The sequence below is a fragment of the Malus domestica genome, chromosome 09 (assembly GCF_042453785.1).
Source record: "Malus domestica chromosome 09, GDT2T_hap1".
Classification (NCBI taxonomy): Eukaryota; Viridiplantae; Streptophyta; class Magnoliopsida; order Rosales; family Rosaceae; genus Malus; species Malus domestica.
Window position 1 is genome coordinate 12,612,525 of NC_091669.1, and position 27,674 is coordinate 12,640,198.

The 27,674-nt window shown below is 37.2% G+C and overlaps 3 protein-coding genes and 1 long non-coding RNA gene across 4 annotated transcripts; 2 read left to right on the plus strand and 2 right to left on the minus strand.

Moving 5' to 3' along the window:
- Positions 1 to 9,314: 9,314 nt before the first annotated feature.
- On the plus strand, positions 9,315 to 10,805 carry LOC114826982 (B-box zinc finger protein 32). Its single transcript, XM_029108204.2, has one exon. It carries the CDS (start codon positions 9,770 to 9,772, stop codon positions 10,583 to 10,585), a length of 816 nt encoding a protein of 271 aa, XP_028964037.2. The 5' UTR covers positions 9,315 to 9,769; the 3' UTR covers positions 10,586 to 10,805.
- Positions 10,806 to 12,308: 1,503 nt separating this feature from the next.
- Positions 12,309 to 12,908, minus strand: LOC139188176 (uncharacterized). Its single transcript, XR_011571440.1, has 2 exons — positions 12,817 to 12,908; positions 12,309 to 12,635 (listed from the first exon to the last, which is right to left on the minus strand). It is a non-coding gene; the product is annotated as an uncharacterized lncRNA (long non-coding RNA).
- Positions 12,909 to 17,706: 4,798 nt separating this feature from the next.
- Positions 17,707 to 20,057, minus strand: LOC103415013 (beta-glucuronosyltransferase GlcAT14C-like). The gene is made up of 4 exons (XM_008353371.4): positions 19,182 to 20,057; positions 18,823 to 18,898; positions 18,579 to 18,688; positions 17,707 to 18,399 (listed from the first exon to the last, which is right to left on the minus strand). The coding sequence occupies exons 1-4, from the start codon at positions 19,720 to 19,722 to the stop codon at positions 17,849 to 17,851; spliced, it is 1,278 nt and encodes a 425-aa protein (XP_008351593.3). The 5' UTR covers positions 19,723 to 20,057; the 3' UTR covers positions 17,707 to 17,848.
- Positions 20,058 to 21,817: 1,760 nt separating this feature from the next.
- Positions 21,818 to 26,576, plus strand: LOC103415012 (uncharacterized). Its single transcript, XM_008353370.4, has 9 exons — positions 21,818 to 22,241; positions 23,599 to 23,808; positions 23,953 to 24,055; positions 24,333 to 24,412; positions 24,495 to 24,572; positions 24,882 to 24,973; positions 25,505 to 25,616; positions 25,905 to 26,030; positions 26,118 to 26,576. The coding sequence occupies exons 1-9, from the start codon at positions 21,999 to 22,001 to the stop codon at positions 26,226 to 26,228; spliced, it is 1,155 nt and encodes a 384-aa protein (XP_008351592.1). The 5' UTR covers positions 21,818 to 21,998; the 3' UTR covers positions 26,229 to 26,576.
- The last annotated feature ends 1,098 nt before the right edge of the window (positions 26,577 to 27,674 follow it).

Below are 27,674 nucleotides of genomic sequence, written 5' to 3' on the forward strand. Positions count from 1 at the left end.
GAGAGTGAAGGGGAAGAGAAGACATCGTTCTTCGTCGGTGTGCATCCGATATGCCATGGTGGACTCAAAGAGGTTAAGGTGTTAAATTGGGTCATCCCTTCCGATATAGAGTTGTAAACCAAGCTTTTGTTTTGTCTTCGCTTGAAGAGGGTGTCGATGATCCTTCTTGTAAGAGGGCCAGGCCTGGGTTGGTTCCAGTCAGGTATCTCGGCCTGACGTTCGTCCTTCAACTTGTTTACTTCCTCAAAGAGCTGTAGGACAAGGGGGTCCTGAGTGGAGTCATGTACCATTGTAATTTTCTTTCGTAAGTCTCCATCGCCTCTTAGAAGTAGGAAAGTTTGAGCAATGACGTGTGGTTTTTTCTTGGACTCGCCGTACTGACTTCTAGGGCGAGTCTGTCGGAATACCTCAGAGTCTCCAGTACCTTCATGTTCCTCTGGGACATGTCGTTCCTTCCTTAGATTGACAGCTGGCCTGGGTCGTGGGAAGGGACCGAGTCTTTCAGAAACCCTTGGGTCATTGATCTTCGAGCATATGTGGAGGGGATTCTCTCGACGTTGGTTTAGGAAGTCTCGGCAATCACGATAAACAGCTTTCGATCCTTCCAACCCTTCTGAGTTGAGTGAAGTCTTATGTTGATCAATGTTTTGATGATTAGCTCACTCCTCATCAGGGATACTCATGTCGAAGGGAGGTGACCTTCCGTGCTGGGAGGCACCCAGATGATGGTTGATGTTCACAGGGGCAACGAGCTCGCGTGTTTAAGTACGCCTAGTTTCTTAGAGCATCTTAAAGAGCTTCTCATACTACTCCTAGAGGACCTCATTCTTCATTGCTATCTTGTTGTTCTGAGCTTATAGCTTATCGACTTTAGCTTGAAGAGCAACCCTCTTTCCTTCATTCTTTCGTTGCTTCGCACTAGGTGCAAGAGGAATGTCATTCTGTGTGCTGTGGCTTCCTTCGCTCCCCATGTTGGAGAGGGATGCCTAATCAAAAGAGAGTGTACGAATGGTGGAAACCAGCTTGGCAAAGCTGAAGAGAGTAGGAATAAGTGTCGTTCCCACAGACGGCGCCAAATGTTGATGCACAAAATCAGCGAAGACTTTGGTACAACAGAAAATGTTAAGTTTGTGACCTTCGTTAGATTGTTCCGGCCACTAGTATGGATAAGTAAGTAAATGGATAGGGACAGGGAAGCAAACACAAGATGTACGTGGTTCATCCAGATTGGCTACGTCCACGGAGTAGAGGAGTTCTCATTAATTGTGAAGAGTTTACACAAGTACATAGGTTCAAGCTCTCCTTTAGTGAGTACTAGTGAATGATTTAGTACAAATGACATTCGAAAATATTGTAAGAGAATGATCTCTATTTATAGAAGAGAGTTTCTAGTCTTATTCTGACATTGACACATGTCGTGTTGTGATTGGCTTCTGATGTTGACACGTGTCGCGCTATGATTGGCTTCTGATGTCGACACGTGTCGCGCTGTGATTGGCCTCTTGGTTGGAAGGAAACTCTTCTGGGTCCTTGACGGTATAACGTTGACCGGTGTTCAGTAGTTTCGGGATTGGTCAAGTATGGTACAAACAGATTTAATAAAGACCTTTTAAACGATATAACCCCTCGATGTACTACCTGTATAGTTTCTAGAAAATCATACTACATATAAGTATGAAGTCAAATGTAAATCAACATTAAATCCAAGAATAATCCAAAATCACTACACATCGGCAACAACATAATAAAATCAAGTGCTCATCAATCTATGATAACCCACGAGTCGGAGTTGCCTAACGCAACCTGTACGACTCATAAATAAATCTATGATAACACATGAGTCGAAGTTGCCTAATGCAACTTGTACGACTCATAGGCAACCTGTACAACGGTGTCGGAGTTGCCTATTGCAATCTGTACACCAATGTCGGAGTTGCCTATTGCAACCTGTATGACAATGTCGGAGTAGCCTATTATTGCAACCTGTACGACAATGTTGGAGTTGCATATTGCAACCTGTACAACAATGTCGGAGTTGCCTAAAACACAAATATAGTCATGTCATCACTCAATCATTTCAAATAACACCATAAACTCACCTGAACTTACCTGTGTGTCCCGCGCTCACCTTAGCACTTCAAAGCATTCACAACAATTATATGTAGGTAATATGCATATGGATATGTCATAATGCAACCTAAAACTCAACCATATCATAGTATTTTAGATTATATAAATATATATATATGACATGGCATAAAATGAATAAATTAATTTAAAAGCGTTTGTGGAATTATCAATCGTATATATATACGATAAAAAGGAAAAGACCCACTCACATAAGGTCTGCTACGGCTCCCTAGCACGAATATCGAGACATCACAAACAATCCTCACCTAGAACAATTATTCAGTCACGTCTCAAAAATTTTATCAATAGAACACGTAACTTACATAAAACACATCCCAAGGACGTTCTAGAATGATTTGAGACCCATTAACCAAAAGTCAACCGTCGGTCAAAGATCAATTGTAGGGTCCACAACCCTATGTAACTCAATCCGGAAGATCCGCATCTCAGATTTCCATTCTGTAACTTCCAAAGATCCACATTGTGCTTCTAAAACATCATACTAAAGTTTCATTACGATCCAACAATTGGATCTTCGCCAATTGCCAATTCAAGTGGGGGTCAACGTTTTATTTTACGAACTTACAAATCTAATTCGGGAAGATCCATATGTCAAATTTCCAATCCGTAAGTTTCTAATATCCTCAAATATTACATACTATATTTTATTAAAGTTTGGTGATGATCCAACTGTTGGATCGTCAATTCACATAATGTTCAATTAGCAGTCTTTATCAAAACTATGTTCAAACGATGAGATTTCATTAATCGGACTTCACCTATGGAATTGGGGTGTCAAACTTAGCTTAGAAAGGTCAAGGGATGACTCGGCTTACGCGCCGCCACCACGCGCCGTTGCACACTGCGGTCGCCCGCCCGTCCCGATTCACCGAAAAATTCAACTATCTCCAAAAATTCTCAAATTTTATAAAAATAAAGATCTCAAACAGTAGAGCAAGTTTTATACTTGTGGCCAAGTCCAATTTAGCCGGGAAAGACTTCAATTTCACTCAAACTCGCCAGAACCCTAAAAGGGGTGAACTTTGATTCTCCTACCTCGGTGTTCCAATGTCTCTACCACTTGTTGGGTCATGTTCCTGGGTCCAAAGAAGGGAGTTGATTGGGGGTAGTTTTAGGTGGTGGAACTGACCGGATTGCAGGAATCACCATCGAGCACCTCCGGTGCTCCAATGGAGTTCCTCGCGGTTTAGGCTTTAAAAACCCTTGATCTTTGGTGGAGATGGAAGAAGAGAGGTTGAGGAAGAAGTTTCAGGTGATATATGTGTGAATTTCAACTGAAAAATTATGGAGATTGGCTGGAATTTGGCCGGGTCGAAACTGGGTTTGTGGTGGGTGTGGTTGACGGGAAGAGGGAGATCCACCTTCCTAATTGGCTACCCTCCTATTCTTCTAATTGGTCCCTTGCCCTTTCTCTTATTGGTCACTCCTTTCTTCCCTTAAAACTGATTGGTTACCACTCCCACATGGTGAGAGTTCGAATTAATTTATAACTAAACTTTAAATAACCAATTTCAAACGTCTGTAACTATACCATTATAATCCGGACTCACAAATGGCTTTTGCCTATACGTTCGTAGTGACGAGTACTACAAAAATATGCTAAAAAAAAAAGTTCCACGTCTCTCTAACCGATGGTCAACAAAGGTCAAAATCTTTGCCTCAATGGGGCATTTTCTAAAACTCAATCTCATCCAGCCCACCAAACGGCCCTGTTAAAATTAAAAATGTTGTCTTATGTTTATAAACTCTCAATCCAATAGACTATTGACACAAACTAATTTTTAGGTTGGCGATATTGTTATAAAAAAATAATAAAATCGAATTTAAATTTCTCATCCGAACTTATAGTAAAAAAAAAATAAAAAAAATAAAATCTAATAGCACTAGTTGATTAAACACATGTAAAATGTGTTTGAATACAACTGTATGTTGGGCATGGACAAACGTCATGTGTAAAACGTAGTACTGTTTTTCGGTTAGGTTTCTGTTAACACATGGACAAGTTAGGGATCGATGATTATCGTTGGCATGGGGTGATCAAATTAAAAAAAAACGTGTTTTAAGCTCCTAGTTAGAACCCTAAACCCAACCACATGTTCATGTTTGTCTCACAAGTCACAACCTCGTAGTACTTTCTTTCTTAATTTGCATTCAATCATGTTTTATGCTCGTGAAAGTTATATAATTCAAGAAACGTAAAACTGCACGTCAGAACTAATCATAAGCTTACTATATAATAAGCGAGAAGTGTTAGGATCAATCGCATACCGATTGATTTATTGATATTTTATTGATTTCCATATAGTTTCTCTGTATCTTCTATTTCTTTGATCACACGATGGGTATAGGTTGCTTAATTAGGGAACTGAGGCATGTTGATGGATTTACATAAAAGAGAGAGAGAGTGAGATGAAATTTGAATTAATTGTATGTGATGTTGCTTAAGGAGAGGGATTTTCAATTTTATACAACAAATGGAGACTTTTTTATAAAAAAATTTATTATCATTAAGAGGAGGTGTGGGTTCGAAACTATTATAATAATTTAAAGAAATGAGATTTTCGAATTCGGGACACATAGATGGAAACCCTACACCGTATCCACTAAGATAGTGGATCACATGCGAAACATAATTAAAATAAGAAACAACAAATGGAGACTAATTTTGGTGTCTATTTTGCATTCTTTTACAATAAAATTGACTCTCCATTAATAGATATCTTTCGTAAAAATAAATTCAATCCAAAACCTTTATCCATTTAATGAAATTTCAAAGTTTCTAAGAACAACATATTCGTCAAATTATTTGGTCACAACTAGATGTCACAATCATTTTCGGCTTTGATAATATTTTGCAATTGTATCTTCGAAGTGAAACTTAAAAAGTAGTCAATTCAGATCGTTAAAATTCAATGCAAACACAAGTCCCACAAATACTTCTAGTTTCTCATAAAAACAAATGAAGATGTATTTCCTTAAGTCTCATTACAATGTGATGTCAATATAGCAATGTCAACACGGCACTAAAGTCACATATTATGAATATAAAAATATGATATTGTTAGATTATTGACGCAAGTGTCAACAATTCCTAAGGGTTAATTCGTTATAACTCAATTTTCATCAACGATAAAAACCAATAAGCATGTACTAACGCAACAAAGATTCTAAGAAACATATAGACCGCCCCTATGTAATTCGCAAACAACCAACACATAAAATTTGTGTGGTTCTCGTTGCCCAAAACTCCTCAAAAAAAACATCTCAACCTAATGTCACATTTCTAAAACGAGATCGATGCCCTTCTGTAAAAGCAACCTCTCATGCAATTGCTTTTTGTACCATTAATTTTGTGCAAACAATAACCTCTCGATTGATTAAAATTTGAGTTACAACAAAAGGAGAAAAGGATAGCTCCACATGTCGGTCCCACCGAGGAATCATTCGCATTCCAAATCACGCCAAACTTGCGGACCACCACCGCTCCCTACCCAGCGAAAGATTTTTCAGTATAATCGGTACATAAAATAATATATCACGTATTATTATATAAATGATGAAATATGTATATTAAAATGTTAATAATTTAAAAAATAAAACTTATCATTATTTCTATAAAAACACGTGGTATACCACTTATGTTCCGGTCATAATAAACAAATTTCTCCCCCACCGCGTGGTTCTGCGTCAGCCGTCAGCTTTTGCCGCAAACGTGGCGCTCATCCGCTGGGCCGCTGCCTGATTGAACTTTTTAAACCCATTTTTTAAATTTCTTTTGCTGTCAGGTGCAATGGTTTGATTTGTGTGGTTGAAATTGGAGTTGAAAAGGAACTGTCCGCTAAGATTTTGCCACCCGTCGAATTAGTATGGTGAGGGGGTCACGCATCACGACGAGAGTTATGAAGGCCCAGAAGCAGCTCCGCCGTGACCCCACCACCGTCTTGTCGTTCAAACGATAAACAGAATAATGGACGCTTCTGATTTTATCCACTATAAAAATATCTTCATAAACTTGCTTAACTATTAATTTTTTTTTTTACATTTTATAATCATTTTCTTTTGATTTTTAAAAAACGTGCGACAAAAAATACTTACTTGTATCAAAGAATATCTTAAATTTTTTTTCACTCGAAAGCAGTATTTAAAATATCAGTATCGGTGAAAATATTGATAATCAAATTTGTAAAAATATCAATAGATATATCGTATATCAATATCGATTGCCTTCGATGAAAATGATAAAAATTTGGTCAAAAACATGAAAATTTAAAAATATTTTTTAGGGAATGTCATATGAAGCCACAACACACGTATGAATCAAGAATTAATGATTAGATACTGTGTAAACAATAAGTATGTGATATGTGAGAAGAAAAACTTTCTTATAATGACAAGTGATAAAATAAAGCATTTTCACTATAAAGAATAAATTATACATAACTTAATTGAAATTTTCGTCATGAAAACAGCGCAAGTTTTATTAACGTAAGCTAATACCATAGAAAAAGAGATTAAAAAAATAAAGAATGCATAGGCTCATGGATATTTCTTGCAAACTTTTTGCAAATTGTCTACAAACACTGAATATTTCCTGAAAATATTGAGAAAATTGACTGATTTCCGAATTTTGGAATATTTCCGTGGAAATATAGAGCATATCCAGGATATTTCAAATATAGCTTGTAAATGAAAGGTTTTAGGTTCGACTTGCGTTAAATATGAATTTGAACCATATTATTGTTAGTCCATTGTAAGACTAAGATTGCTATTTCCACTTAGATATCGTTCGTTAAAAAAAAATTCCATTACATGTCAAATGATAGGTAGAAAGAGTTATTTTTAGGGACACTTTGGATGCGGTCCCTAACTATCAATATTTGATTGAAACCTTGTTAGTTTTTAGTTTTTGATTGAGATCCCTAACATTAATGTAATAATGTAAGTTACTATATTTTTTAAATTAAAAATTAAAAATTGAAATTTGTAATTGTTTATATTAATGAGATTTTAAATAAAACCCATAATTTATGGGATTAAAAATAATAAAATATAAATTATACTCTCTATTATATTGTGTGTGTGTGTGTGTGTGTACATTTATGTATGGGTACATTAACCAAAATTAACAAAAAAAGTTATTGTGCCAAAACATGGATACATTCTCAAATCAATGAAAAAGAATGTACCCATATAAGTTTAAACATGGATTAAAAAAATTGAATGGATTTTATATTAAAAAAAAAGGTACATTTTACATATAATAAATTGATATATTTGAGAATGGGTACATTTAAGATTAAAAAAATTGAAAAATTATATGAATGGGTACATTTAAGATTAAAAAATTGAGAATCTTTTTATATATAAAAAAAAACTAATAGGTACAAACTTAATTTAATTTAATTTTTTATTATTTTCGAAATGTTTGAATTGAAAATTAATTAGAAGTTTAATAGAGGTGTGAGTATTAAACCCTAAATTAATTACTAATTTTTATATTAAAAAAATTATATAATAAACATGTAAATTCATTATCACATTAATAATAGGGACTTGAATCAAAATTTGAGAACTAATAAGGTTTTAATCAATGAACAGTAAGAACTAAGGATCGGATACTAATTTTTCTTATTTTTTAATTTGATTGAACACGTTTCATTGTAATGATGCTTCTCATGACTAGAAATTCAAGCAAAAGTAATTAGCAAAATTTACCTCATATACATAAAAAAGGGGAAATTATAGCTCATGCAGTTCAATTTATTAGAAATAATTTATTTTCTTAATTTTGACTTTTTTTTTTTCAATGCCACTATTTCTACTAACATGCCATCGTCAAGGTGCAAGCTTTAAATATACTGTGTTGTGAGACTTGTAACTCTGTCGATTACGAACACTTCACAAACTTATTTTTCATCAGAATCTTTTAAAACATCATCCGCTCCATTAAAATTATTAAATTGAGCACTCAATTGAGGCAGCTAATATCCAGGAGAGAATCTTACCTTGTATGGCTAGAAACGTCTTCCCCCTTCGACTTCTCAGGGTTTGGGCATTTTATTTTCAAAAATTTAATTTCTATTAAAAAAAGAATAAAAGAAAAAAAAAGATTATTTATTTCAACGTAAAAATTCCTTTTTTAAGTGAAATTGTCAAAAGTTTATCATGCAAAAGAAGTTCCAAAATTTTGCAAGGTGTTTGGAGGTTGTGATTTTCAATGATGGTGACGTGGTCAAATAGTGACACGTGGTGATTCTTCAAAATGCCGCTCGAACTTCTGGTGGAGAATTAGTTGCTGTTGGGGGCCCCACTTCGCACCACAGTTAGTAGCAGCCAGATATTTCTTCAGGGGAATCTCAAATTTATTATTTAATATTACAAAGGCCAAAGAACTGTTATTCACTATTTTGCCCCCCCCCTTTTTTTTATTTTTAATCTTTTTACTGAATTCATCCTCAACACCAAATAATATTTTTGATAATACCCTCAAGAATGCCACAATATTTTTTAGTAGAGAGTTAATGTTAGTGAATTACATAGTTAATTCTTAGGAGGTAAGAGAAAGAATCAAACTCGCACCGTAATACATAAAAGTTATCGTGTTTTGTAATGCGGTAAAACATCAATTGCGATAGTGCCACAATGTTTAGTTTTTCTTAATATGTTTTAATGAGAAAATAACGTCCTTATAAATGGAGAAATATTACAAACTCATAGTGATCATATACATAAAATACTGCAACTGAAATCAAGTTTTGATTCCATTCTACTGCAATTAGTTTTTTAGGGCATCTCTCTACACAATGAAATTCGGAGTTCGAACAACGAGCAATATTCTTGAATTTGAAGACCATGCGAGTTTGGTGAGAAGTTTGAAAATGATAATCGTGTTACTTAAAGAATTTGAAACTGAAAAACAATGAGTCAAACATGTTATAATTATAATATTTTATGGCGTATTGTTTTTGTAATCGATAAAAAGAAAGTTTCTGAATGAGCCTTATCTTTTAAACCTCACAAGTTTTTTTAACTTCACCATTGGATAATCAGAAGCGACTCACTTAATACGAGGTTTTGTGAAGGAAAAAAAAAGAAGTTATTAGAAGGGGATAGAAATGCAATAATGAAAAGTAAGAGGAGTGAAGGTTGCAAAACCCAAGGGTTGGAATACATGAGATAAGAGCATAAGTGGGCAAATTTCGAGGGAAACGAGGATTATTATGTGGACAGAGACAGAGTTGTGTGTTAAAAGGAAACGTCTTGGAAGCCAAAATACAGACACATGAACTGAAGCACTCTAATTTCTCTTTCTCTTTCTCTTCCTCTCCCTCTCCCTCCTCTCATCATTCCTTCTCCTCCATAACTTTTCTTCCTCCACTCAAACACTCCCTGCATTTTCAGCCATAAAATTAAAAAAAAAAAATTAAAAAATCTCTCTCTCTCTCTAGCCTCTCTGTCACTCCCCACACCATTTCATTCCTCCACTCCACACCTCCTTTCTCTCCATATAATCCCCCTCGCCACACCCACATATCTTCTCACCGCACCAACTCTTCCCAAACTCCCAAATCGTCTCGAGACTTCGATTCCTCCTCTACGCTCCGCAGGAAATCGAGAAATGAAGAAAGTTTACAGGGCTTGCGAGCTCTGCGACCAGGAAGCCTCTTTCTACTGCCCCTCCGACTCCGCCTTCCTCTGCTCCCGCTGCGACGCCCGCGTCCACCAGGCCAACTTCCTCGTCGCCCGCCACCTCCGCCAGCCTCTCTGCTCCAACTGCAAATCTGTTGCAGGAACCCGCGATCTCCACTCTCTCTGCTCCTCCTGCTCGCCTGAATTTTTTTCCGGTGACTGCGACGGCGACGCCAAGTCGTCTTCGTCGTCGGATTGTTCCGCCTGCATATCCAGCACAGAAATGGGGACCACAAAGACCGGGTATGAGAATCGGAAATCCGAGAGCTCCGTGACGGATGTTTCCGGTTCGAATGTTCCGTACAAATTCTCAGGCATGAAGAGGAATATCCTGCCCAAATTCTCCGGCGCCAGGAGGAATAATAGCGTAAGGAGGGCGCGAGCGCGAACTTCGAGGAGCGTGGATGCGAAAGCGGAGGGCAGTTTCGTAAATTGGTGTAAGAGGCTTGGGGTGAATGGTAATTTGGCGGAATCGGTGGTTTCGACCGCGTCAAATGCGTTTGGATTTTGCCTGGAGCGGTTGGCGAGTGTGCCTCCGAGAGTGTGCCTCGCGGCGTCGTTTTGGTTCGGGTTGAGGTTCTGTGGGGACAGGTCGGTTTTTACGTGTCAGAATCTGAGACGGGTGGAGGAGCTCTCCGGAGTGCCGGTTAAGCTGATCCTGGCCGTCGAAGCTAAGCTCGGGAGTGAGCTGAGAGTTAGGCGCGCACGGCGGGACGATCTGGAGGAAGGCTGGGCGGAGTGTTGAGACTTGAGAGTGTGTGGAGTCCTTTCGCACGTGCGGATGCGTACGCGTGTGAACTCAGGTGTCAATTATGATAGTGATTAATTAGTCCGTAGAACATTTAATTAGGCTCCAGCTGAGGGGAAAATGATTAAATTAACTTTGTAATTTCGATTGGTTTTCTTTAGATCACAACCAGAAATTCTTGAAAATGGATCGATCTTGGCCACATTTTCATCATTAATTTTGGTTCTTCTTAGTGTTTTAATTCTTGACCATTTTATGGCTATTAATGCCCTAATATCTCTAGGGCTCAAAGTCTTATCTCTTATTTTAGAGGATTTTAGCTTATATTCTATACACCACAAGAGTTTGACTCTCGAAGGGGCCTCTTGTCCACATTTTGATATGTGAGAGCAGAAAATTAGGAATAATTAGGATTTTGGAGATTTTTCAATTACATTTGTTTATCGTATATCGTGCTGTAAAAAATTATTGTAAATTTTTTTATTTAAAATTAAATATAAACAGTATTTAATGAAAATTACCCTTACAATATACGATGAACGAATGTGATTGAAGGATCTCATTTGAAAATTAGCGCCACACTATTCAAAGAAAGATCCATGTTACTAAAATGATGGGATTCCGCAAATGATGATTTAGTCTAGTAAAATTAAGTCCTTTTATTTTGTTAGATCTCAAATTACATGGACATAAGTTTTTTATATTATTAATTAGGGGTGTGATATCCACATTCTTTTTTATTTCTTCCACATTTTTTTAGTTTTCAGCCGTCGGATCGGATGAATTGAAGAAGATCAACGGACATAAATTAATAAGGAGTGAGAAGTAAAAAGAGGTGTGTGGATAGCACATTGTATTAATTAACCCTTAATTATCTCTCTCATCAACTTTTTTCAAATTAGCGCCACACTATTCAAAGAAAGATCCATGTTACTAAAATGATGGGATTCCGCAAATGATGATTTAGTCTAGTAAAATTAAGTCCTTTTATTTTGTTAGATCTCAAATTACATGGACATAAGTTTTTTATATTATTAATTAGGGGTGTGATATCCACACTCTTTTTTATTTCTCCCACATTTTTTTAGTTTTCAGCCGTCGGATCGGATGAATTGAAGAAGATCAACGGACATAAATTAACAAGGAGTGAGAAGTAAAAAGAGGTGTGTGGATAGCACACCCTATTAATTAACCCTTAATTATCTCTCTCATCAACTTGAGTTTAATACGAAAGTACAAGGTTGCAAAGAAAACCCTCTTGAGCAGTTCAAACTACAATGTCTCGTATAACCACGTTGATACATCATTAGGAAGGATCTGCAACCAAACAACATTAGTAAGAAAAAGAATTACACGCATCCGCCTCAAAATTAGTCTCCCGATAGATGATATGCAACCAAACTTTTGTCTTCTCAATTGGTATTTTTGCTATAAAAGAAAAAGGTTTCTCGCACAACCATGTTATCATATGTGGTACAAGATATTACGATGTGTTACCAGTTAGCACATAATTATAAGATGCATGTGTGTGGTGGGTTCAAATTTGTTGACATTTTCTTAAATTACACTCGACACTTGTGTTCAAAGCTATCACTCATCAACTTAACTTGCTCATCTGACCAAGTAAACTTCAAACTATTGAGAGAGTCCTTTTTAGATAGTGTGGTAGTAAATTTGCCAGGTCTCACCACGTAGAAGCAACCAGAAGGAAGAGGAATACTAAATAGGCAAGTTGGATGCCATACAATGGAATCCATAAATAAGTCGGTACATTCAGTACAAAGAGTGGAACAATTGCAGGACCACCTGTCGGTTCAACAATGCAATGTCACGTAGAATTTTTTTTACATATAACATTGTATCATTTTACCTAAACAACATGGTGACAAAACTATCACAGGATGACCTAATGGTTAAGAACGAATTTCAGACTCGTATTCCACACGGCATGTTCTCGATTTGATTCATAATGCTGATGAACTCTGCAATGATGGCCATAGAGAAGCTAAAGTGCCTCTGTGAGCCTCCCGACCCCTGAAAAGGTAGACTGTCGAGGTAAAGTCACAAACTGATCTCATTTTTGAAAGAAACAGAAAAAACCAACACGGTGACGATAAAGCTGGTTCCATATGAGTCATTCTATACAAAGACGGGGTCCATAAAATAAAGCAGATATCTTTTCTAAAATCAAGTACAATATTCATTCATTGAAAATTCAGAATACTTACAAGCATGGAGGGTAGAGTGCAGTTACATGGGCCTCGACAAATTGAGGACTAAGCGTGTCGATTTTGATTTCTGAGGCACTGAGAAGGGTTTGGTGGAGGAGAAAGAAACATTCAATAAGTTAGGCATATATGTGGCTGCTGTCAGAAGTTGTTGCAAGAAACCAATGAAAAGAGAGATTAGTGGGAGGATTATTTTCAAGCATGGTTTCTTAATTAGTGGTAATTAATGATTGTCACTGCCACGGATTGGACACATTTCCATCTTTGTACAAGCCTCGTATATAATTAATAGTTATCTGTCTAGACTAATTAGGTCAGTGTAAAGATGCTGACCCTGAATCCCATCTTTGGCTGGCTGGAGATCAATTATTTTCTGCATCCATGGCCTATGAGATTTGTAGGGCTTTTTCTTGGCAAGAAGAGAGAGAGAGAGAGAGAGAAGAAATGCATTGGATGGTTAAAATATATTACAGGATGAGTTCCACAAAAATATGTATAAAAAATTAGGTAAAATATGGTGTTAAATCCGCTCCCATAATTATATATGTATGTATCGTGAGCATTTTAGTACATAGTAAAATGAATTTTTTTGGGCAAGAAGATCATCTAATTATTATAACCTAGGGTTTAGGAGGAGAGAAATTTGAACTTCGGTGCGAAGGGGCGGGCACCCTGTCTAGCCATGTACATTTGCACATGGTTAAATGATTTCGAATAATAGAAGAGATGGAAATTATAGATATCATAGTAATACAATCTAATGCTATTCTTTTCACTTGTAAGTGAGATAAGATTTGACTCTCGTGAATGAGAGTTCAATACCAAATTATTGTTCTCTTGTTGTGGGACATAAGAGCAATTCCACCCCTAAGGACTTTGCGCCAGCACCCAGCGCATTTATCCACTCAAATGAACAGTAACAGACTCCAATGAACAGTAATAGGCCAAGGCATCTCCACCCCTAAAAAAATGCGCTGGCACCTAGTGAAAAAATGTGCTGTCACAAACGATCTCCATCCCTACAAAATGCGCTGGCACCCAGCCCATTTAAAATATTTTTAAATTTTATCTAAAAGAATAAAAAAATAAAATAGTTTTAATTTCGGATAGGATTTTTAACCAATCTCGTCACGCCACATGTCATTATCTGAACGTACTATTTTGTGAATAGATTTCCGCTAAGATTTTCAACCAATCCCGACACGCCACGTGTCACTTCCGTTTTACAATAATTTAGCCAAGATTTCGATAAAATTTTCAACCAATCACGTCATGCCACGTATCATTATCTGAACGTACTATTTTGTGGATAGATTTCTGATAATATTTTCGACCAATCCCGACACGCCACGTGTCACTTCCGGTTTACAATAATTTAGCCAAGATTTCGATAAGATTTTCAACCAATCACGTAGTGCCACGTGGCATTGTCCAGAACCTCATCCTTTCTTTTTTTGTCCATATAAACCCTACATCCCTACATCCATCCTCACACCAAGCTCAATCCTTCTTTTTAGCTCAGAATCCTTGTTCATCGTTTTCAAATCTTGAGTTCTTATTACAATGTCTTCTTCAAGAATGGTGTATAAACAGTTGCAGGAGCAACAACAAAGGTTGTTGGCACAACAGGCAGAATTGGCCAATCTCGAGGAAGGTGGAGGTGGAGGTGGAGATGAGGCTTTCTTCATGGAGGAGGATGAGGATGATCACCATAGAAGGCAGAAGGCCTCACATTCCCGCCGTGTCATGGAAGCCGTGGGTCAGATAGCCAAACCAAGACGTGTTGCAAACCTCGATAGAACAAGGGAAAAACGAGGTAAAAATCTATTGGAAGATTATTTTATTCCCAATAACATATTCCCTGATCATATTTTAGACGGCGTTTTAGAATGCAACGAAATTTGTTCAACAAAATCATGAGTGATATTTGCAACCATGATTCATACTTTGTGCAAAAAGAGGATGCTTTTCATGTTTTAGGTCTTATTCCCGAGCAAAAAATTACGGCATCCTTGCGAATGCTTGCATATGGAGCATCTGCAGATCAAGTTTGATGTCGAGGCTCTTCGATCCATCATGATGATGTGTATTATTCTCCATAACATGATTGTTGAAGATGAGTATGATTATGATGTCGCCGATGAATATGAGCCGGATCCGATGAACAACTCAAGAACACGTATATATTGTGCTCATGATGGGACCGAAGATCCAGTGCAACACGAGCCGTTGGAACGCGATGGACGTTACAATGAATTGATCATTCAGCGGTACACTAATGTGCAAGAGCCATACTGGCACGTAACCCGCCAGAATGACTTGATTGAGCACCAGTGGGGATTGCATGAAGGCAAAGATAATTAGAATGAGGCTTGTGGTTGAAGAATAAATTGTATTTTTTTTTAAGTTTATGTAATTCTATGTAGTGTGTTTTGTTTTTAAGTTTATTTGGTGAGTTTATGTAATTCTATTTATTTGGTGAGTTTATGTAATCTTATTTCATGTGTTTAAATAAAGTACAAAAGAAATAAAGTTTTAAAAATAAATAAAGAATTACATTAAAATTGCATAATAAATTAAATAAAAATAAATAAAGTTTTAAAAATAAATAAGAAATAACGTAAAAATTACATAAGAAATTAAATAAAGTTCAAACCTAAAAAAAGAAAAAAAAAACATAAGAAATTACATAAGAAATTAAATAAAGTTCAAAAGAAAAAAGAAAGAACAAACATAAAAAATACATAAAAATTATACAAAGTCTCTCGAGTTAGGATATGTGGTGCTAGGATCTTGGTTGTCACAAAAGTAGCTAGAACCCCTTTGACTTGTTTCCGCATCTCTTGCACGCCTCCTTCGCATGACATCTCTTTTTTCCGATTCCAAAAGTATTTACAATTCGGAGACAGTCCTACTAGAGACTTGCTCATAGTGTCACGATCTGCTTGAGTCATCCTTTCTTCTCGAAGCAATTCATTTTTTCGATGAAGTGCTTCTCTAACCAGCTCGTTCTCTCGATTAACTACTTCTCTTTGTCTCTCAGCCGCCGCATCACGGGCCTCAGTAGCTGCTAATATTGCTGCCATAGCAGTAACTTTTTCCTCATCTCTAATCTTTTCTCGTGCCATGTTCAGTTCACCTTAGCGAGCAAGTTCCTCCATATATTTAGTGTAGTCATTCTTGGAAGAACTACCTTTTTTCTTTGACGCCTTTTTACCTACGGGCCTGAGGGACTGACGAGTCGGTTGGGTATCAGGCACTTGTTCAGGCATCCCTTCCGTGTCTTGAAATGTGTCGGCTTCTTATTCAGCCATGTCTGGTTTTGGAGAACTATGTAGACCCATACCGTGTATGACAACTTCTGGACCAGTTGTCACAATTTTGTATTTAGGGCAATCTTTGACAATTTGCCAACATTCCCATCTAATGAATGATTTGTTCCCGTTCTTTGAATTGTAGAATGCTTGAGCTTGTAGTGTCCATAAAAATGTGGGATAACATAGTGTTAAAAAATGCGGGTGTAACACAAATAAATAAATTCAAAATATTGAATAAAAATTACAATTTTGATGTGGGTGGAATGCATATAAAAATTACATAAGAAATTAAATAAATTAAAATTTTGATGCGGGTGGAATGCATATAAAAATTACATAAGAAATAACATAAAAATTACATACGAAATTAAATAAATCAAAATATTGATGTGGGTGGAATGCATATAAATAAATAAAAATATTGTCACCTGATCCGCTAAACTTGTCCCACTATGGAGGTTACCGGAAGCATGAGAGATGGCGTTTTTCGAACAAGTAAAGGATGCGCTGAGTTTTTTCCAACGACCTTGAAGACCTTGACTAGTTCTGGCGTTTTCTCCATGTACATCGCAAAACGCTTTCGTAATTTTACTCCACATTTCTCGCTTATCCATCTCATTACCCGTAATCGGGTCATGAGTAGTGTGAACCCAACATTCACACAACGTAATATCTTCAATGAGCTTCCACGAAGACATTTTTTTCTCTTAAAGTGTAGAAAATATTGAAATGTAGATAGTATAGAAAGTGTAGAAAATATTGAAATGTGGTGTAAAGGTGGAAGATGAGGGTTAGGTATTTATAGGAAAAAATTTAACATTTTTCAAAATTTTATGTAATTTTTTTTAAATTTTATGTATTTTTTAATAATTTTTCTGTATTTTTTTAATAATTTTTAATGAATTTTAATATAGTTAATTAATCTGGACAGTTGGATTTGAAAAATATTCAAATCCAAGAGACAGGGAGTTGCCACGTGGCCAACGGTCATATTTCTGACCGTTGGGCCTTTTTTTTTTTAACTTTTTTGTGAAAAAAACTTGGACTGTTGATCGTTGATCCGACGGTTTATTTTAAAAGTAAAATTTAAATTTTTTTTACCGTTGGAAATCCAACGGTCTAGAAAACTAGCCGTTGGAAATCCAACGGCACAAAGGTAGCCACGTCGCCAACTCGGGGGGGGAGGACTGAGTGCGCCTGTCACGCGGGCCCGCGTTCTGAAAGCCTGTCGGGCACTCGCGCCACGCCTCCGTGAAGCGCACGCGCCAGGCCAACAGCCCAGCTTCTTGCTCAGTCTCTTTTGGGCTGGTCCAGAGCCCAGCTCGGGCTGGGTACCAGTCAAATTGAGGGGTGAACTTGGTTGACAGGTGCTGGCCTTGTTTTTGTGCTGGGTCCTGGGCAAATTCCACTGGGGTGGAATTGCTCTAACTCAACCTCCGTCTCTAATATCGTTGTATCTAAAAAAGAAATGGTTACCAGCTTGCGAGTTTCATAGCCTGTTCAAATTCAAGCTGAAAAAGTTTCGAATTTGGAAGATCCAAACAAAATTTGTCATCAAACGCATTGGGGGAGATAATGCAGAACTAATCTTCCTGTTTCACTAACCATACATGCTTAGTTCAAGCAGAAATCCAAGCCCTCTGCTCAAACGTAGTTTGAAGTATTATTTGTTAACAAAATTCTGGAAAAGTTCCTAATGCAAGCTTGGAAGAATATCACTGTTCCTGGCAGTGACTGATTGTAAATCTTCCTTCTACAGCAAGCTTAGGCAAAAATTCTCGGAGACTAACGCCGCGAGGACCCGGCGTGACATGGTTAATGTTGCCCCAACTTGGACACAACTCTTCCTGACCAGCTGCTGAGTTCTCCAGGCTCTTACTTCTCCCTATCCCGGGGCACCATTCGCCCGGAACCAACCCTCCTGAGGTCCGATTCAAGACACTCTCATCGATCTTGTTTAGCACCAGATCATCATCTGCTCGAAACGGTCTTGCAAAGGCTGCTCCACTTGCCAGCATTTGATCGTAGTGTGATATGTTTAGGACTTGCGCTTCTCCGAGCGCGTTTGTGTCCCAAATAATGTACCTTAGGTCATTGTTCACTAAAGAGTTTCGGAACTCAGGTAAGCTGCAGATGATTGTGTGGAAGTAGGATTCAAGAGGGTAGGGCACATTGCTGAGGTACATCAGTAACTTCCTGGGAAAGTTATCCCATCCTTTGACACAGTAGTTCAGGAAATCTCGGGTTAAAATCGTCCAGGGTGAACCTATATATTTCACAAAATTATAATAAAACTTAAAATTTTGCCAACCTGCAGCTATTCTAATCGCATAACATGTTGAACACGAGAAGTTTGTCAGTAACACTACGTGTTAGTGTGACTATCGCACTCAAAAGTTTCTCGTTGAATATAAAATCAGTTGAAATTCTTTACGAACAACTTACCTCCAAAGATTTTGAAAGCATCTGGCATGGTTCTGTTCTCTACAATATACAAAAGAGGAGCAACATGTTGAAGGTATAAGCTAGGATCGTCAACGATTCGATCCATATGCCTGCAGAAAACCAACTTCCATTTAGAAAACTCAGGCCATGGTAAATGGTGAGTGAAAAACTCAAGGTGCCTAATTTCTTTGCTGAAAAATATACAAGAGAAATTAAAAATGGATAAAAAGGGTATTTTTCTTACTCTTTCCAGCCAGTCTTGTTTGTAAAATGTATAAAATTGGTATTCCTTGGCAATAAAGTGAAAGCATGGAGCAGATCTGATGAACACAAAAAGTTAAACAAATTCCTAGTCAGTAAATCAAATTAATCAATTAATCAAGATGGTTATACAAACTAAAGTCATAAAGTTGCTAAGTATACATGTATTCTATCGAAACTAAAAACGAAATCGTTATCAGAATGACCTTTAGGATATTGAAACCCGAAAAAAAAAACAAAAATTCCTGTCATTATAGATATTTAAATAGCCAGATTTTAGTGATTTTCAGCATTAAGTGAGTTTGCCAATGATTTAAGTGCTTTTGATGTGAAATCACTCACCATCCTGATTCATGAGTGGATAGTCAGAAGCACTTAAAGTGATGAACCAGTCCCAATCTGCACTGAGCTTTAGAAGCAATGCTGCAGCATTAAGTGTGGCAGCGAGAGCAGAAGACCCCATCTGGTTGAGAGTATAACTTTTCCCAACAACATAAACATTTCCGAAAGATCGAAAAACTCTTTCGGATTGAACAGAGAGAGCTAGCTGCCCTCTATCATAATCCGATGAACCCGAATCAAGCTGCAGCAAATAATGATTTCTTGGATGATATATTGCCTTCAAAAGCCTCAAAATCTTCTCACTTTCTCCTTTAGTTCCACATATCCAATAAGCAAAGACTGGGGGGTTGCCATTCCCTTTTAGTGGCACTCTCATTGAGAGTTGGTTTTTGTTGCCATATCCAGAAAACACATTGTGAGATGATCTTGAAATTGCTCCCAACAAGACTAAAGTAACAGAAAGTGCTAGGATCCATAGACGATAACCAAAACACCACGAAGAAGTGTTTGGTGTTCTCATTGGGGGAAGCTTTAGAACCATTGAAATTCGCAGACCTGAGCGTAGCCAAGTTGACTAGATTACGGTTCCTCTCTACACTGAAGTTCTAATCTTCCTCTCTGCAATTTAGATTAAATAAGACTATCGCTCGGATGAAGAAGAGAAACCATTTGAATCCGAAAACTTGGATAAAAGCTTTAGTGCTCTTGAGAAGAGCACAAATGTATCCATGAACTTGAAAGAAAAGGTTGAGTTTGGTGAAGGGTTCATGGGAATCTTGGACCAAAACAAGTGACAAAGGCAGCTGCGGAAACAAGTGAGAGGTTGGGGAGATTGATTTTGAAGAAAACAATGAGAGATATCGTCAAAGTTGGAATACGTTCAACACAAGGAAACGAATTGTCCATTATGGCAGGCCTTTCGAAAGGGACTTTGAGAAAAAGAGAAAGAGAGAGAGAGTTGATAGGCGACTTTTTTTATACTGGTTAAAGTGTTCTTTCATTGTAATCATTTTAATCGTAACCATTTTTATTGTGCCACTTTTGTAACACTAAACGTTTTGTCGTTGGTTGAAAGCTTTGAAATGCAAGTTTTTGAAAAACTAAACCATATCATTGGGTCTGTGAATAAAAAAGGGGTATGATATCCACATCCTATTTTACTTCTCACACACCTTTTAAATTTTCGGCCGTCGGATCAGATGAATTAAAGAAGATCAATGGACAGAAATTATCAAAGGGTGTGTGAGAAGTAAAATAGGGTGTATGGATAGCACACCCCGTAAAAAATATAGGGGATGCTCACCTTCTTAGCTTCCTCTTCACTTGGATTTCATAAATAAATTTTGTTTGACTAATTTTTATTTTTCTAGAATGACGCTGTCATCGGCACTCTAAAATTATCGTCCCTCACGCTTTCTTGTACAAAATGCCTTTTTTTTTTAGGAAAACTAATGAAAATGGCTTGAAAACTTTGAGTTTTAATGATAAGGACAAAATAAAGGGTAAAATGAATAGTACCAAGTTTGACTTTTTAGTGTAAAAATGTGGTTTTTCGTTAAAATAAACAGTATCGTGGGTTTTTCGTTAAAACTCCCCCTTTTTTTTTACAAATTTAAAGTATCATAGACTTTTTTAGAATGCTAATAACAAAAAACTTTGAAAAAATACGAGTTAAAAAAGTTTCATACTATAGGGCCAGTAGTTTTGGGCCAATCAAGTTTCAATGTTTGTTGTGACCCAATTCTTCATCGCCCACTAACGCTTTGCCTCTCGATAAATCCAGCTGAAAAGACGTAAATTGGATAATGCAGGCAAAAAGTGATCGACAAATCAAGACTAATGTCTATTAATGTCTTTTAATCTTCGCATCGTTTATGTATTCAGCCGTACTCTCTAGATTGCATAGGTCCCCTCCCTCTTTAGCTATAATCCTTTTTTAGTACATATATATTATTTTATAATCTTGATATTTTATCATCGTTAATAAAATTAATTAGTTTATAAAAGAATAATGTTTATTAATCAATCTACAAAGGGCATCATTTGAAATTTCGCTCAAAGCATTTGAAAACTCAAGACCTACCCTAATATTTCGTTTTGTATAACATGAGTACATTTGGGTTTTAGTAGAATACACTTTTTAGTACGTTTATGGGACATTTGAGCTACAAAGGTACTTAGTACGTTTATGGTACATTTGAGTTTTTTATTACTGAAAATTTTAATTGTGTAATTGTGTTGGAAGGGATTAATTTTTTTTTTGATCGCATCAAAATAAAAATAAAATCCCCTTTAATTAAAACTTATCTATTAAATGAGTTTCTTGACCTGTTGTTTATTGTAGGAAGATATTAAATGAATTTTACAAAATTAATTTCTTAGATTATAGGCAATTAGTTGTGGTTGGATAAATACTGTCTAGTGTTAAGTTAGAGATTATGTTTGATTTTCACTAAAACGAATTTGAACTATATTATTGCTAGAAAACTGTTTGTTAAAAAAAAAGAGAGGATAAAATACCTTTCACAAATGCTAAACAATTGGTACAATTCAAATCCAACACCAACACATAATCCTATTATCATTAAATTACTAATTATATAACTTTTTATTAAGATTCTTATAAAATTATTGATGGTTGAGCTTTATTTGATTTTAGGTCACTTTCCTCCATTGCATGCCACTTCTAAAAAAGCACATAAAACACAGATTTTGGGGCACAAAACCCAATACAATCACCATCTCTAAACCCCAAAATCTCTCGTTCACTTTTCGCCTCCGTAAAATCCACCCTCTTCCGGTCTCTGTGTAATTCCCATGGAAGCCCTCACAAGCTCTGCCTTCGTCCCGGAGGCGCACCCAGTTCTAAACAACCCCACTTCAATCAAAACGCCGAATAATCGAAGTGGATTTCTGAAAGTCGGTCAAAGTTGTCGTTTTTCGGGGATTCGGGTTCGAGCTCTCTCCGGGGAGGCCTCTGGCTCCGGCGAAAGTGAAGAGCTGAGGAATCTGAATAATGGGTTCGGCTTGCTTTCTGAAGACACACACTCTCTCTCTCAGGTATCTGCTTTTGCATCTTTCTCTACATATTTTGTTTTTATGTTAATTTTGCAAAGTTCCTAGCAATTGTGTGTGACTGTGTTTGTGTGTTTATTTATTAATTTAAACTTTTGATTAACTCGTATTTTGTTGTTAAGTAGTTGTGGGAAGTGGAAATTGGAGTGCTGTTCATATTGGTTTAGTTTTTGATCTGTAAGACTTGTAAACTTTTGTGATCGAAGAAAAAGCGAAGAATTTGTTAGAATAGAATTAATTAACCTGGAATCCTCTCTGTAATTTTAGGAGTGTAATGTGTTAATTGTAGTTGTAATGTGTTAATTGTAGTTATTTTATTTTAGGATTCCGTCCAGGTTATGTCAAACCGATTGTAAATTATTAATTCAAGGTCTCATATTTCTACATGGTATTGTCCCATGTGTGAAGTCCAACGGCCACACGTCACTCGATTTGTGTTGTCCACGTGCTAGGCTTGAAAATTTTACCACAAGTGAGGGGCATGTTGAGAGGAAATTTCACATCGGGAAAAGTTGGGCCCTTGGATGTGCTTATAAGTGATTGGTGTACTCCCCATATTGCCAATTCACATATGTATTGGAACTCACATATTGATTTTGCTGAAAAATCAACAATCTTTATCAAGCAAGGACTCTGTCAAGTATCATTGGTATCATAGGTAGCTAAATTTTGATTTATTCTTGATATTCCACAAAACATTGCTCAGCAATTATATCTACAAGGGCTCTTCTAGAAATACGCCCCTCGGTGTTGGAGCAGAATGTGAATGTTGTCTAATTCCTTCTAACCATAGTTGATACGGCAGATTGGTCAAAAAAAAAGCAGAGAATCTAGTAGACAGTCACAAAGCGAATTTAGCCAATTCACAATGCCTGTCCGTGAATGGGACTGAAACTCTAACTTAAAACCTTGGATTGCTTGCCTCCAAAGCCTGCTATTAGAACTGCATTTGGAAAGTAGGTGAGTTCAGGACACCATAGAGCATTGCCTCCCTTGCCAACTTGCACCCTTTGTTTTGTGGTTAAGTGATTTTCAACAGCTAACCAAGCTCTAATGTTGCTTAGGAATGGCCTCTTTAGCACAAGGTAGTTTTTGACGTGTAGTATAGCTTAAGTGTGGAATTAGAATGCATGAAAAAACTTAAGAATGGACAATTAGGTCTCTCACATTTGTTTTGCAGTGTTAGTCGCGTCCTTTCTGCACATATCTGTTTTGTAGTTGTCTAATTTTATAATTGGTTAGCCGACATTCACCTCTCCCAGACCCTGCGTAAAGCGGGAGCCTTGTGCACTGGGTACGACCTTCTGACCATATTCTTTTTTCTGTTTTTCTTGTTCTGAAGGGTGATTTAAATCACTTTGAAGGTAGCGAGAAGAATGTGGATGAAGCATTAATGGTAGATATGTCTCTTACATCCTCTTCTGCAAGTGGAGCAGGAGGTGGAACAAGAGCTGGACTCTTTAGAACTCCAATTTCTGGCGGGGTGCAGAGTGCAACTTCAGTTCATGGTTTACCCCGTCCCGCCTTAGCTGTACGCAATCTTATGGAGCAGGTAAAAACATTTTCTCTTTTTATTTATTTATTAATTTATGTTTAACTTCTTAAGATTCACAATATCTTCACTTGGAGAAGATTTATTTTGCTAGTTGATTGTTTATTTTTAAGCTTCTAAGTATGTCTTGCTTCCTAATTCAAGGCCAGATTTGCTCATTTGTGCACCGTAATGTCTCGCATGCACCACCGGCGACAAGGATATCCATTCGGTTCTCTAGTTGATTTTGCACCTGATTCATCAGGGCGTAAGTTATTGAACTTTTACATTTAGTTAACCAGTTCTTTGTCATTCCTCAATAAAAAAGAATTTGCATGTAAAGTTAAAGTCTAGGTGGTCTTAAAGTCCTCTTGCTATGTTCTTTTTGTTTGTACAACCTGAACAATTGTACAGAGGCCGTTTAATAGAGTCTATTGTGTCCTTATTTATGTTGGTTGACAATTTGAACCATAAACAAATTTGTTTCTTTTGGTCTGTATTTTGGACCTCTGCCGATAAAGCTATTATTTATCAATGATATGCAGATCCTATATTTTCGTTTTCGCCGTTGGCCATCCACACAAGGAATTTGTTAGCTGATCCAAGATGCACACTTGTTGTGCAGGTTAGTGATTTGATTGCTTCTATTTGACTTTATTTAGTCTATTTTTCTCCATTTGGATTTTGTTAAAAGTTAGCTCTTGTAGATTCCTGGATGGAGCGGCTTGTCAAATGCAAGGGTAACCATTTTTGGTGATGTCTACCCACTTCCAGAGCATCAACAGGTGATTTTCTAACTCATACCCTGGCAAGGACATATTTGGTTGCCTGGCCACAATTTTGTGTTTTTCCTCTAGCCAGTGGTTATCTGCAACAAGAAGCTCTCACCTTAGAATGTGCTGAGCTTGAAGACTACAGTGTCTGGGGCATCCCATTTGGTGCACTCTTCTTGCCAGTCATGAAAAATTTGAGTTGTCAGCATACTTTTAACTCGCAGCTGTTGCTGCTGCATGTGTGCTTAAATATGTGTGATAGAGAGCAATGTATTACTAGACAATTAGCAGTAGGTTCATTGCATTTGGCTGTGTTTGTAGGAATGGGCTCATAAGCAATACATAGCAAAGCATCAACAGGGGCCTTCTCAACAATGGGGAAACTTCTACTACTTCAGGATGCAGAACATAAGGTTGTTTGTTTGTTTTGGCTTGAGTAATTAGTGTTATTTATGTTGATTCCTTGACTAGAAAGGTTCTTGTGTTTCATGCTGTTTTCTTTGCATTGTGTCTGTAATTGGATTTTGACTGCTAGTGCTCTTGTGAACCATAAATTGTCAAAACCATTTTGAGACAGGAACCTTTTATGAACTCCTGAAAGTAAACCTGTGTCAAGGTCCTCGTAAAAGCTTTGTCCATTTACAACTGGGGAAGGCTAGTTGTATTTTTTATTAGGTGGTAAAGTTGTGACTGAACCATTAGGTAGAATCCATGGTGCTGGATGCGGCCTTTCTCTTTTGCTTGTTCTTACAGAATGGAACTTTTAGGGCACAATAGTAATGCGCATTGGAGTGGGAATTTATTCACAAGGATGAATTAGGTGATGCGTTGACCATGTAGAAGAATAACTCTGTCCAAATATTTCCATGTTTTCTGAGACGATCATAAGTGGTACTATGCATTTCTTGGCATGCTGGAACTTATATTCTTTTTATTTCTTGCAGTGACATATATTTCATTGGTGGCTTTGGCACTGTTGCTTGGGTTGACGTCAAAGAATACGAGGCCCTGCAGCCTGATAGGATTGCAGTTAATGGAGGGGAACAGAACCTGAAGGTAAATACTCTTAATTATTTTATTAGAGAGGAAATTATATAAAGGGGCAAAGACTTGAATTTTCAATAATCTTAATCACACACACATGCATAAGGCTGTAAGGGATATTTCTTTCGTGTTTTGAATACGCTCTCAATAGATATTGGTCGACTTTTAGCATGCTAGTATTTATCTGCTTGTATGGGGCCTTTAAGTTGATGTCGTTTCCCCCAAGTAAATTTTGCAAATTTGCATATCACTCCTCTTTGCCAGTTAGGCCTACTCAGTTTTAATTTTCCATTCATATAGGAACTGAATGCAATGTTTTCAAAGCCCCTAAAAGAGCTTTTATCTGCCGAGTCTGAGGTGGATGATGCTGCTCTCATATCCATAGACAGCAAAGGAACTGATATTCGGGTCCGCCAAGGTGCACAGGTAGGTTTCTAAGGTAACAACCTTCTAAATCTCTAACATTCCTCGGATTCTTATGATTTAAAAAATCATCTTCCTCTCCATTTGCAGTTCAACATACAGAGGATATCATTTGACGAAGGCCATTCTGTCGAGACACTTGAGGAAGCGAAGGTTGCTCTCCGAAAGCTGATAAACAAAGGCCGAGTATTTAAGTTATAGAAGTGATGACAGTGATTTGCTCGTGATGCATTTCCTTACAAGAGAATGGACCCGTAAAACAAGTCGCAGTTGTTTCGAACTGGGGAAAAAAAATAACCGCACCCCGTTTGTCAAGCTACATATACTGTTGTTAACCTATAGGAATTGTAATAGCTCCATTATTTAGTTTGGAGTTGCACACAAGGTGTTGCTTGCTCGTGCTTGGTGGCCCTTGTGCTACTGACACCCTTCTTCTTAGACTCACATAACTCTGCCTCCTCTTAATTACTCTCATCTTACGTTTTTTTGCTATTTTTATTTTCAGTAATATTTTTGTGCTTCAATATAAAACTTGTCTTGATACCCTAATTTTTATGAATCTGACGAGTAGAGTAGCGCGGCTTGTAACTCAGTAGGGTATTGAGAAGATTAGTTGTATGAGAATGTTGTGTCTGGCCTTCGGTAGGGTTACACGTGGCACTGTCATCTATTCGTGCAAGACTCATAGAAGGGGACCCTTTGGATTCTGGTTCGATACAGTCCCTTTTTGTTGAACTCGAATGCAGAGGGAAGATAATTTTTTTGTACCAAAGATGTCACATTGACGGTATTTTACGTCGACGACGCATTGTTACGAGACGGTTATTATTTCGTATAAATACAACAATTCGTTAGACCCACATATGGGAGGAAGACGTTAGACTTTTCTCATCCCATCTTGTCAATAATGTGGATAATCTCTCTTTGAAATGGATAATGTGCCGTGGGTTTACCAACTTCATCTTGTTGGAGCCTTCATTAGTCTATTCGATGCCTCTTGAGAGAATCCAAATTTCAGATCCAACGGCCCACATCTTGCCACATGTTTGTCAGGGGATTGGATTTCTCCACGTCATTGCATAATCTCAACGTCGGGACAAACATTCTCAGGTAGCATCAAAATTCCATGAGCTCGCGGCTTGTGCCTGGCAGACTCAGGGCTGTTTTGGTATTGCTGTGCTTTGAAAAAAAAGCTGCTGTGAGAATAAGCGGCTGTGCTGTGAGAATAAGCAGCTGTGAAATAAAGCAGCAGAGTGTTTGGTAAACTTTTTTGTAAAAGTGCTTTTGGAAAAAAAAGCAGTCTGATAGTGTGTCTTTTCATTAAAGGAGCACTGTAGCTCCGTGTGCTTTGAAAAAAAACCAGTTTTCCAAAGCTGCAAATAGCAGCTTCAGCTTTTTCCTTTGATTTCAGCTTATTCTCACAGCAGCTTCCAAAATAAGCCCTTTTTTTTCAGTTTACCAAACACCTAAAACCCTTACAGCTTTTTTTCATGAGTATTTTTTTTTTAAGCACCTTACTCCCAAACTAGGTCTCAATTTATAGCTCCGCCGACTTTCAATGGTCCTCTCTTGCATTGCATCCTTGATTTGTCTACAAAAAGAACAGACAGTCCCACATTCTATGTCACACCGCTGGATGTCAGAAAA

Coding starts and splice junctions, on each gene's coding strand:
- LOC114826982 (XM_029108204.2), top strand. CDS start 9,770: ATGAAGAAAGTTTACAGGGCTTGCGAGCTCTGCGACCAGGAAGCCTCT.
- LOC103415013 (XM_008353371.4), bottom strand. CDS start 19,722: ATGGTTCTAAAGCTTCCCCCAATGAGAACACCAAACACTTCTTCGTGG. Junction 18,689..18,822: donor AACAAGACTGGCTGGAAAGA/GTAAGAAAAATA, acceptor GGTTTTCTGCAG/GCATATGGATCGAATCGTTG. Junction 18,400..18,578: donor TGCTTTCAAAATCTTTGGAG/GTAAGTTGTTCG, acceptor TGAAATATATAG/GTTCACCCTGGACGATTTTA.
- LOC103415012 (XM_008353370.4), top strand. CDS start 21,999: ATGGAAGCCCTCACAAGCTCTGCCTTCGTCCCGGAGGCGCACCCAGTT. Junction 24,056..24,332: donor TGCACCTGATTCATCAGGGC/GTAAGTTATTGA, acceptor AATGATATGCAG/ATCCTATATTTTCGTTTTCG. Junction 24,573..24,881: donor CACTTCCAGAGCATCAACAG/GTGATTTTCTAA, acceptor CTGTGTTTGTAG/GAATGGGCTCATAAGCAATA.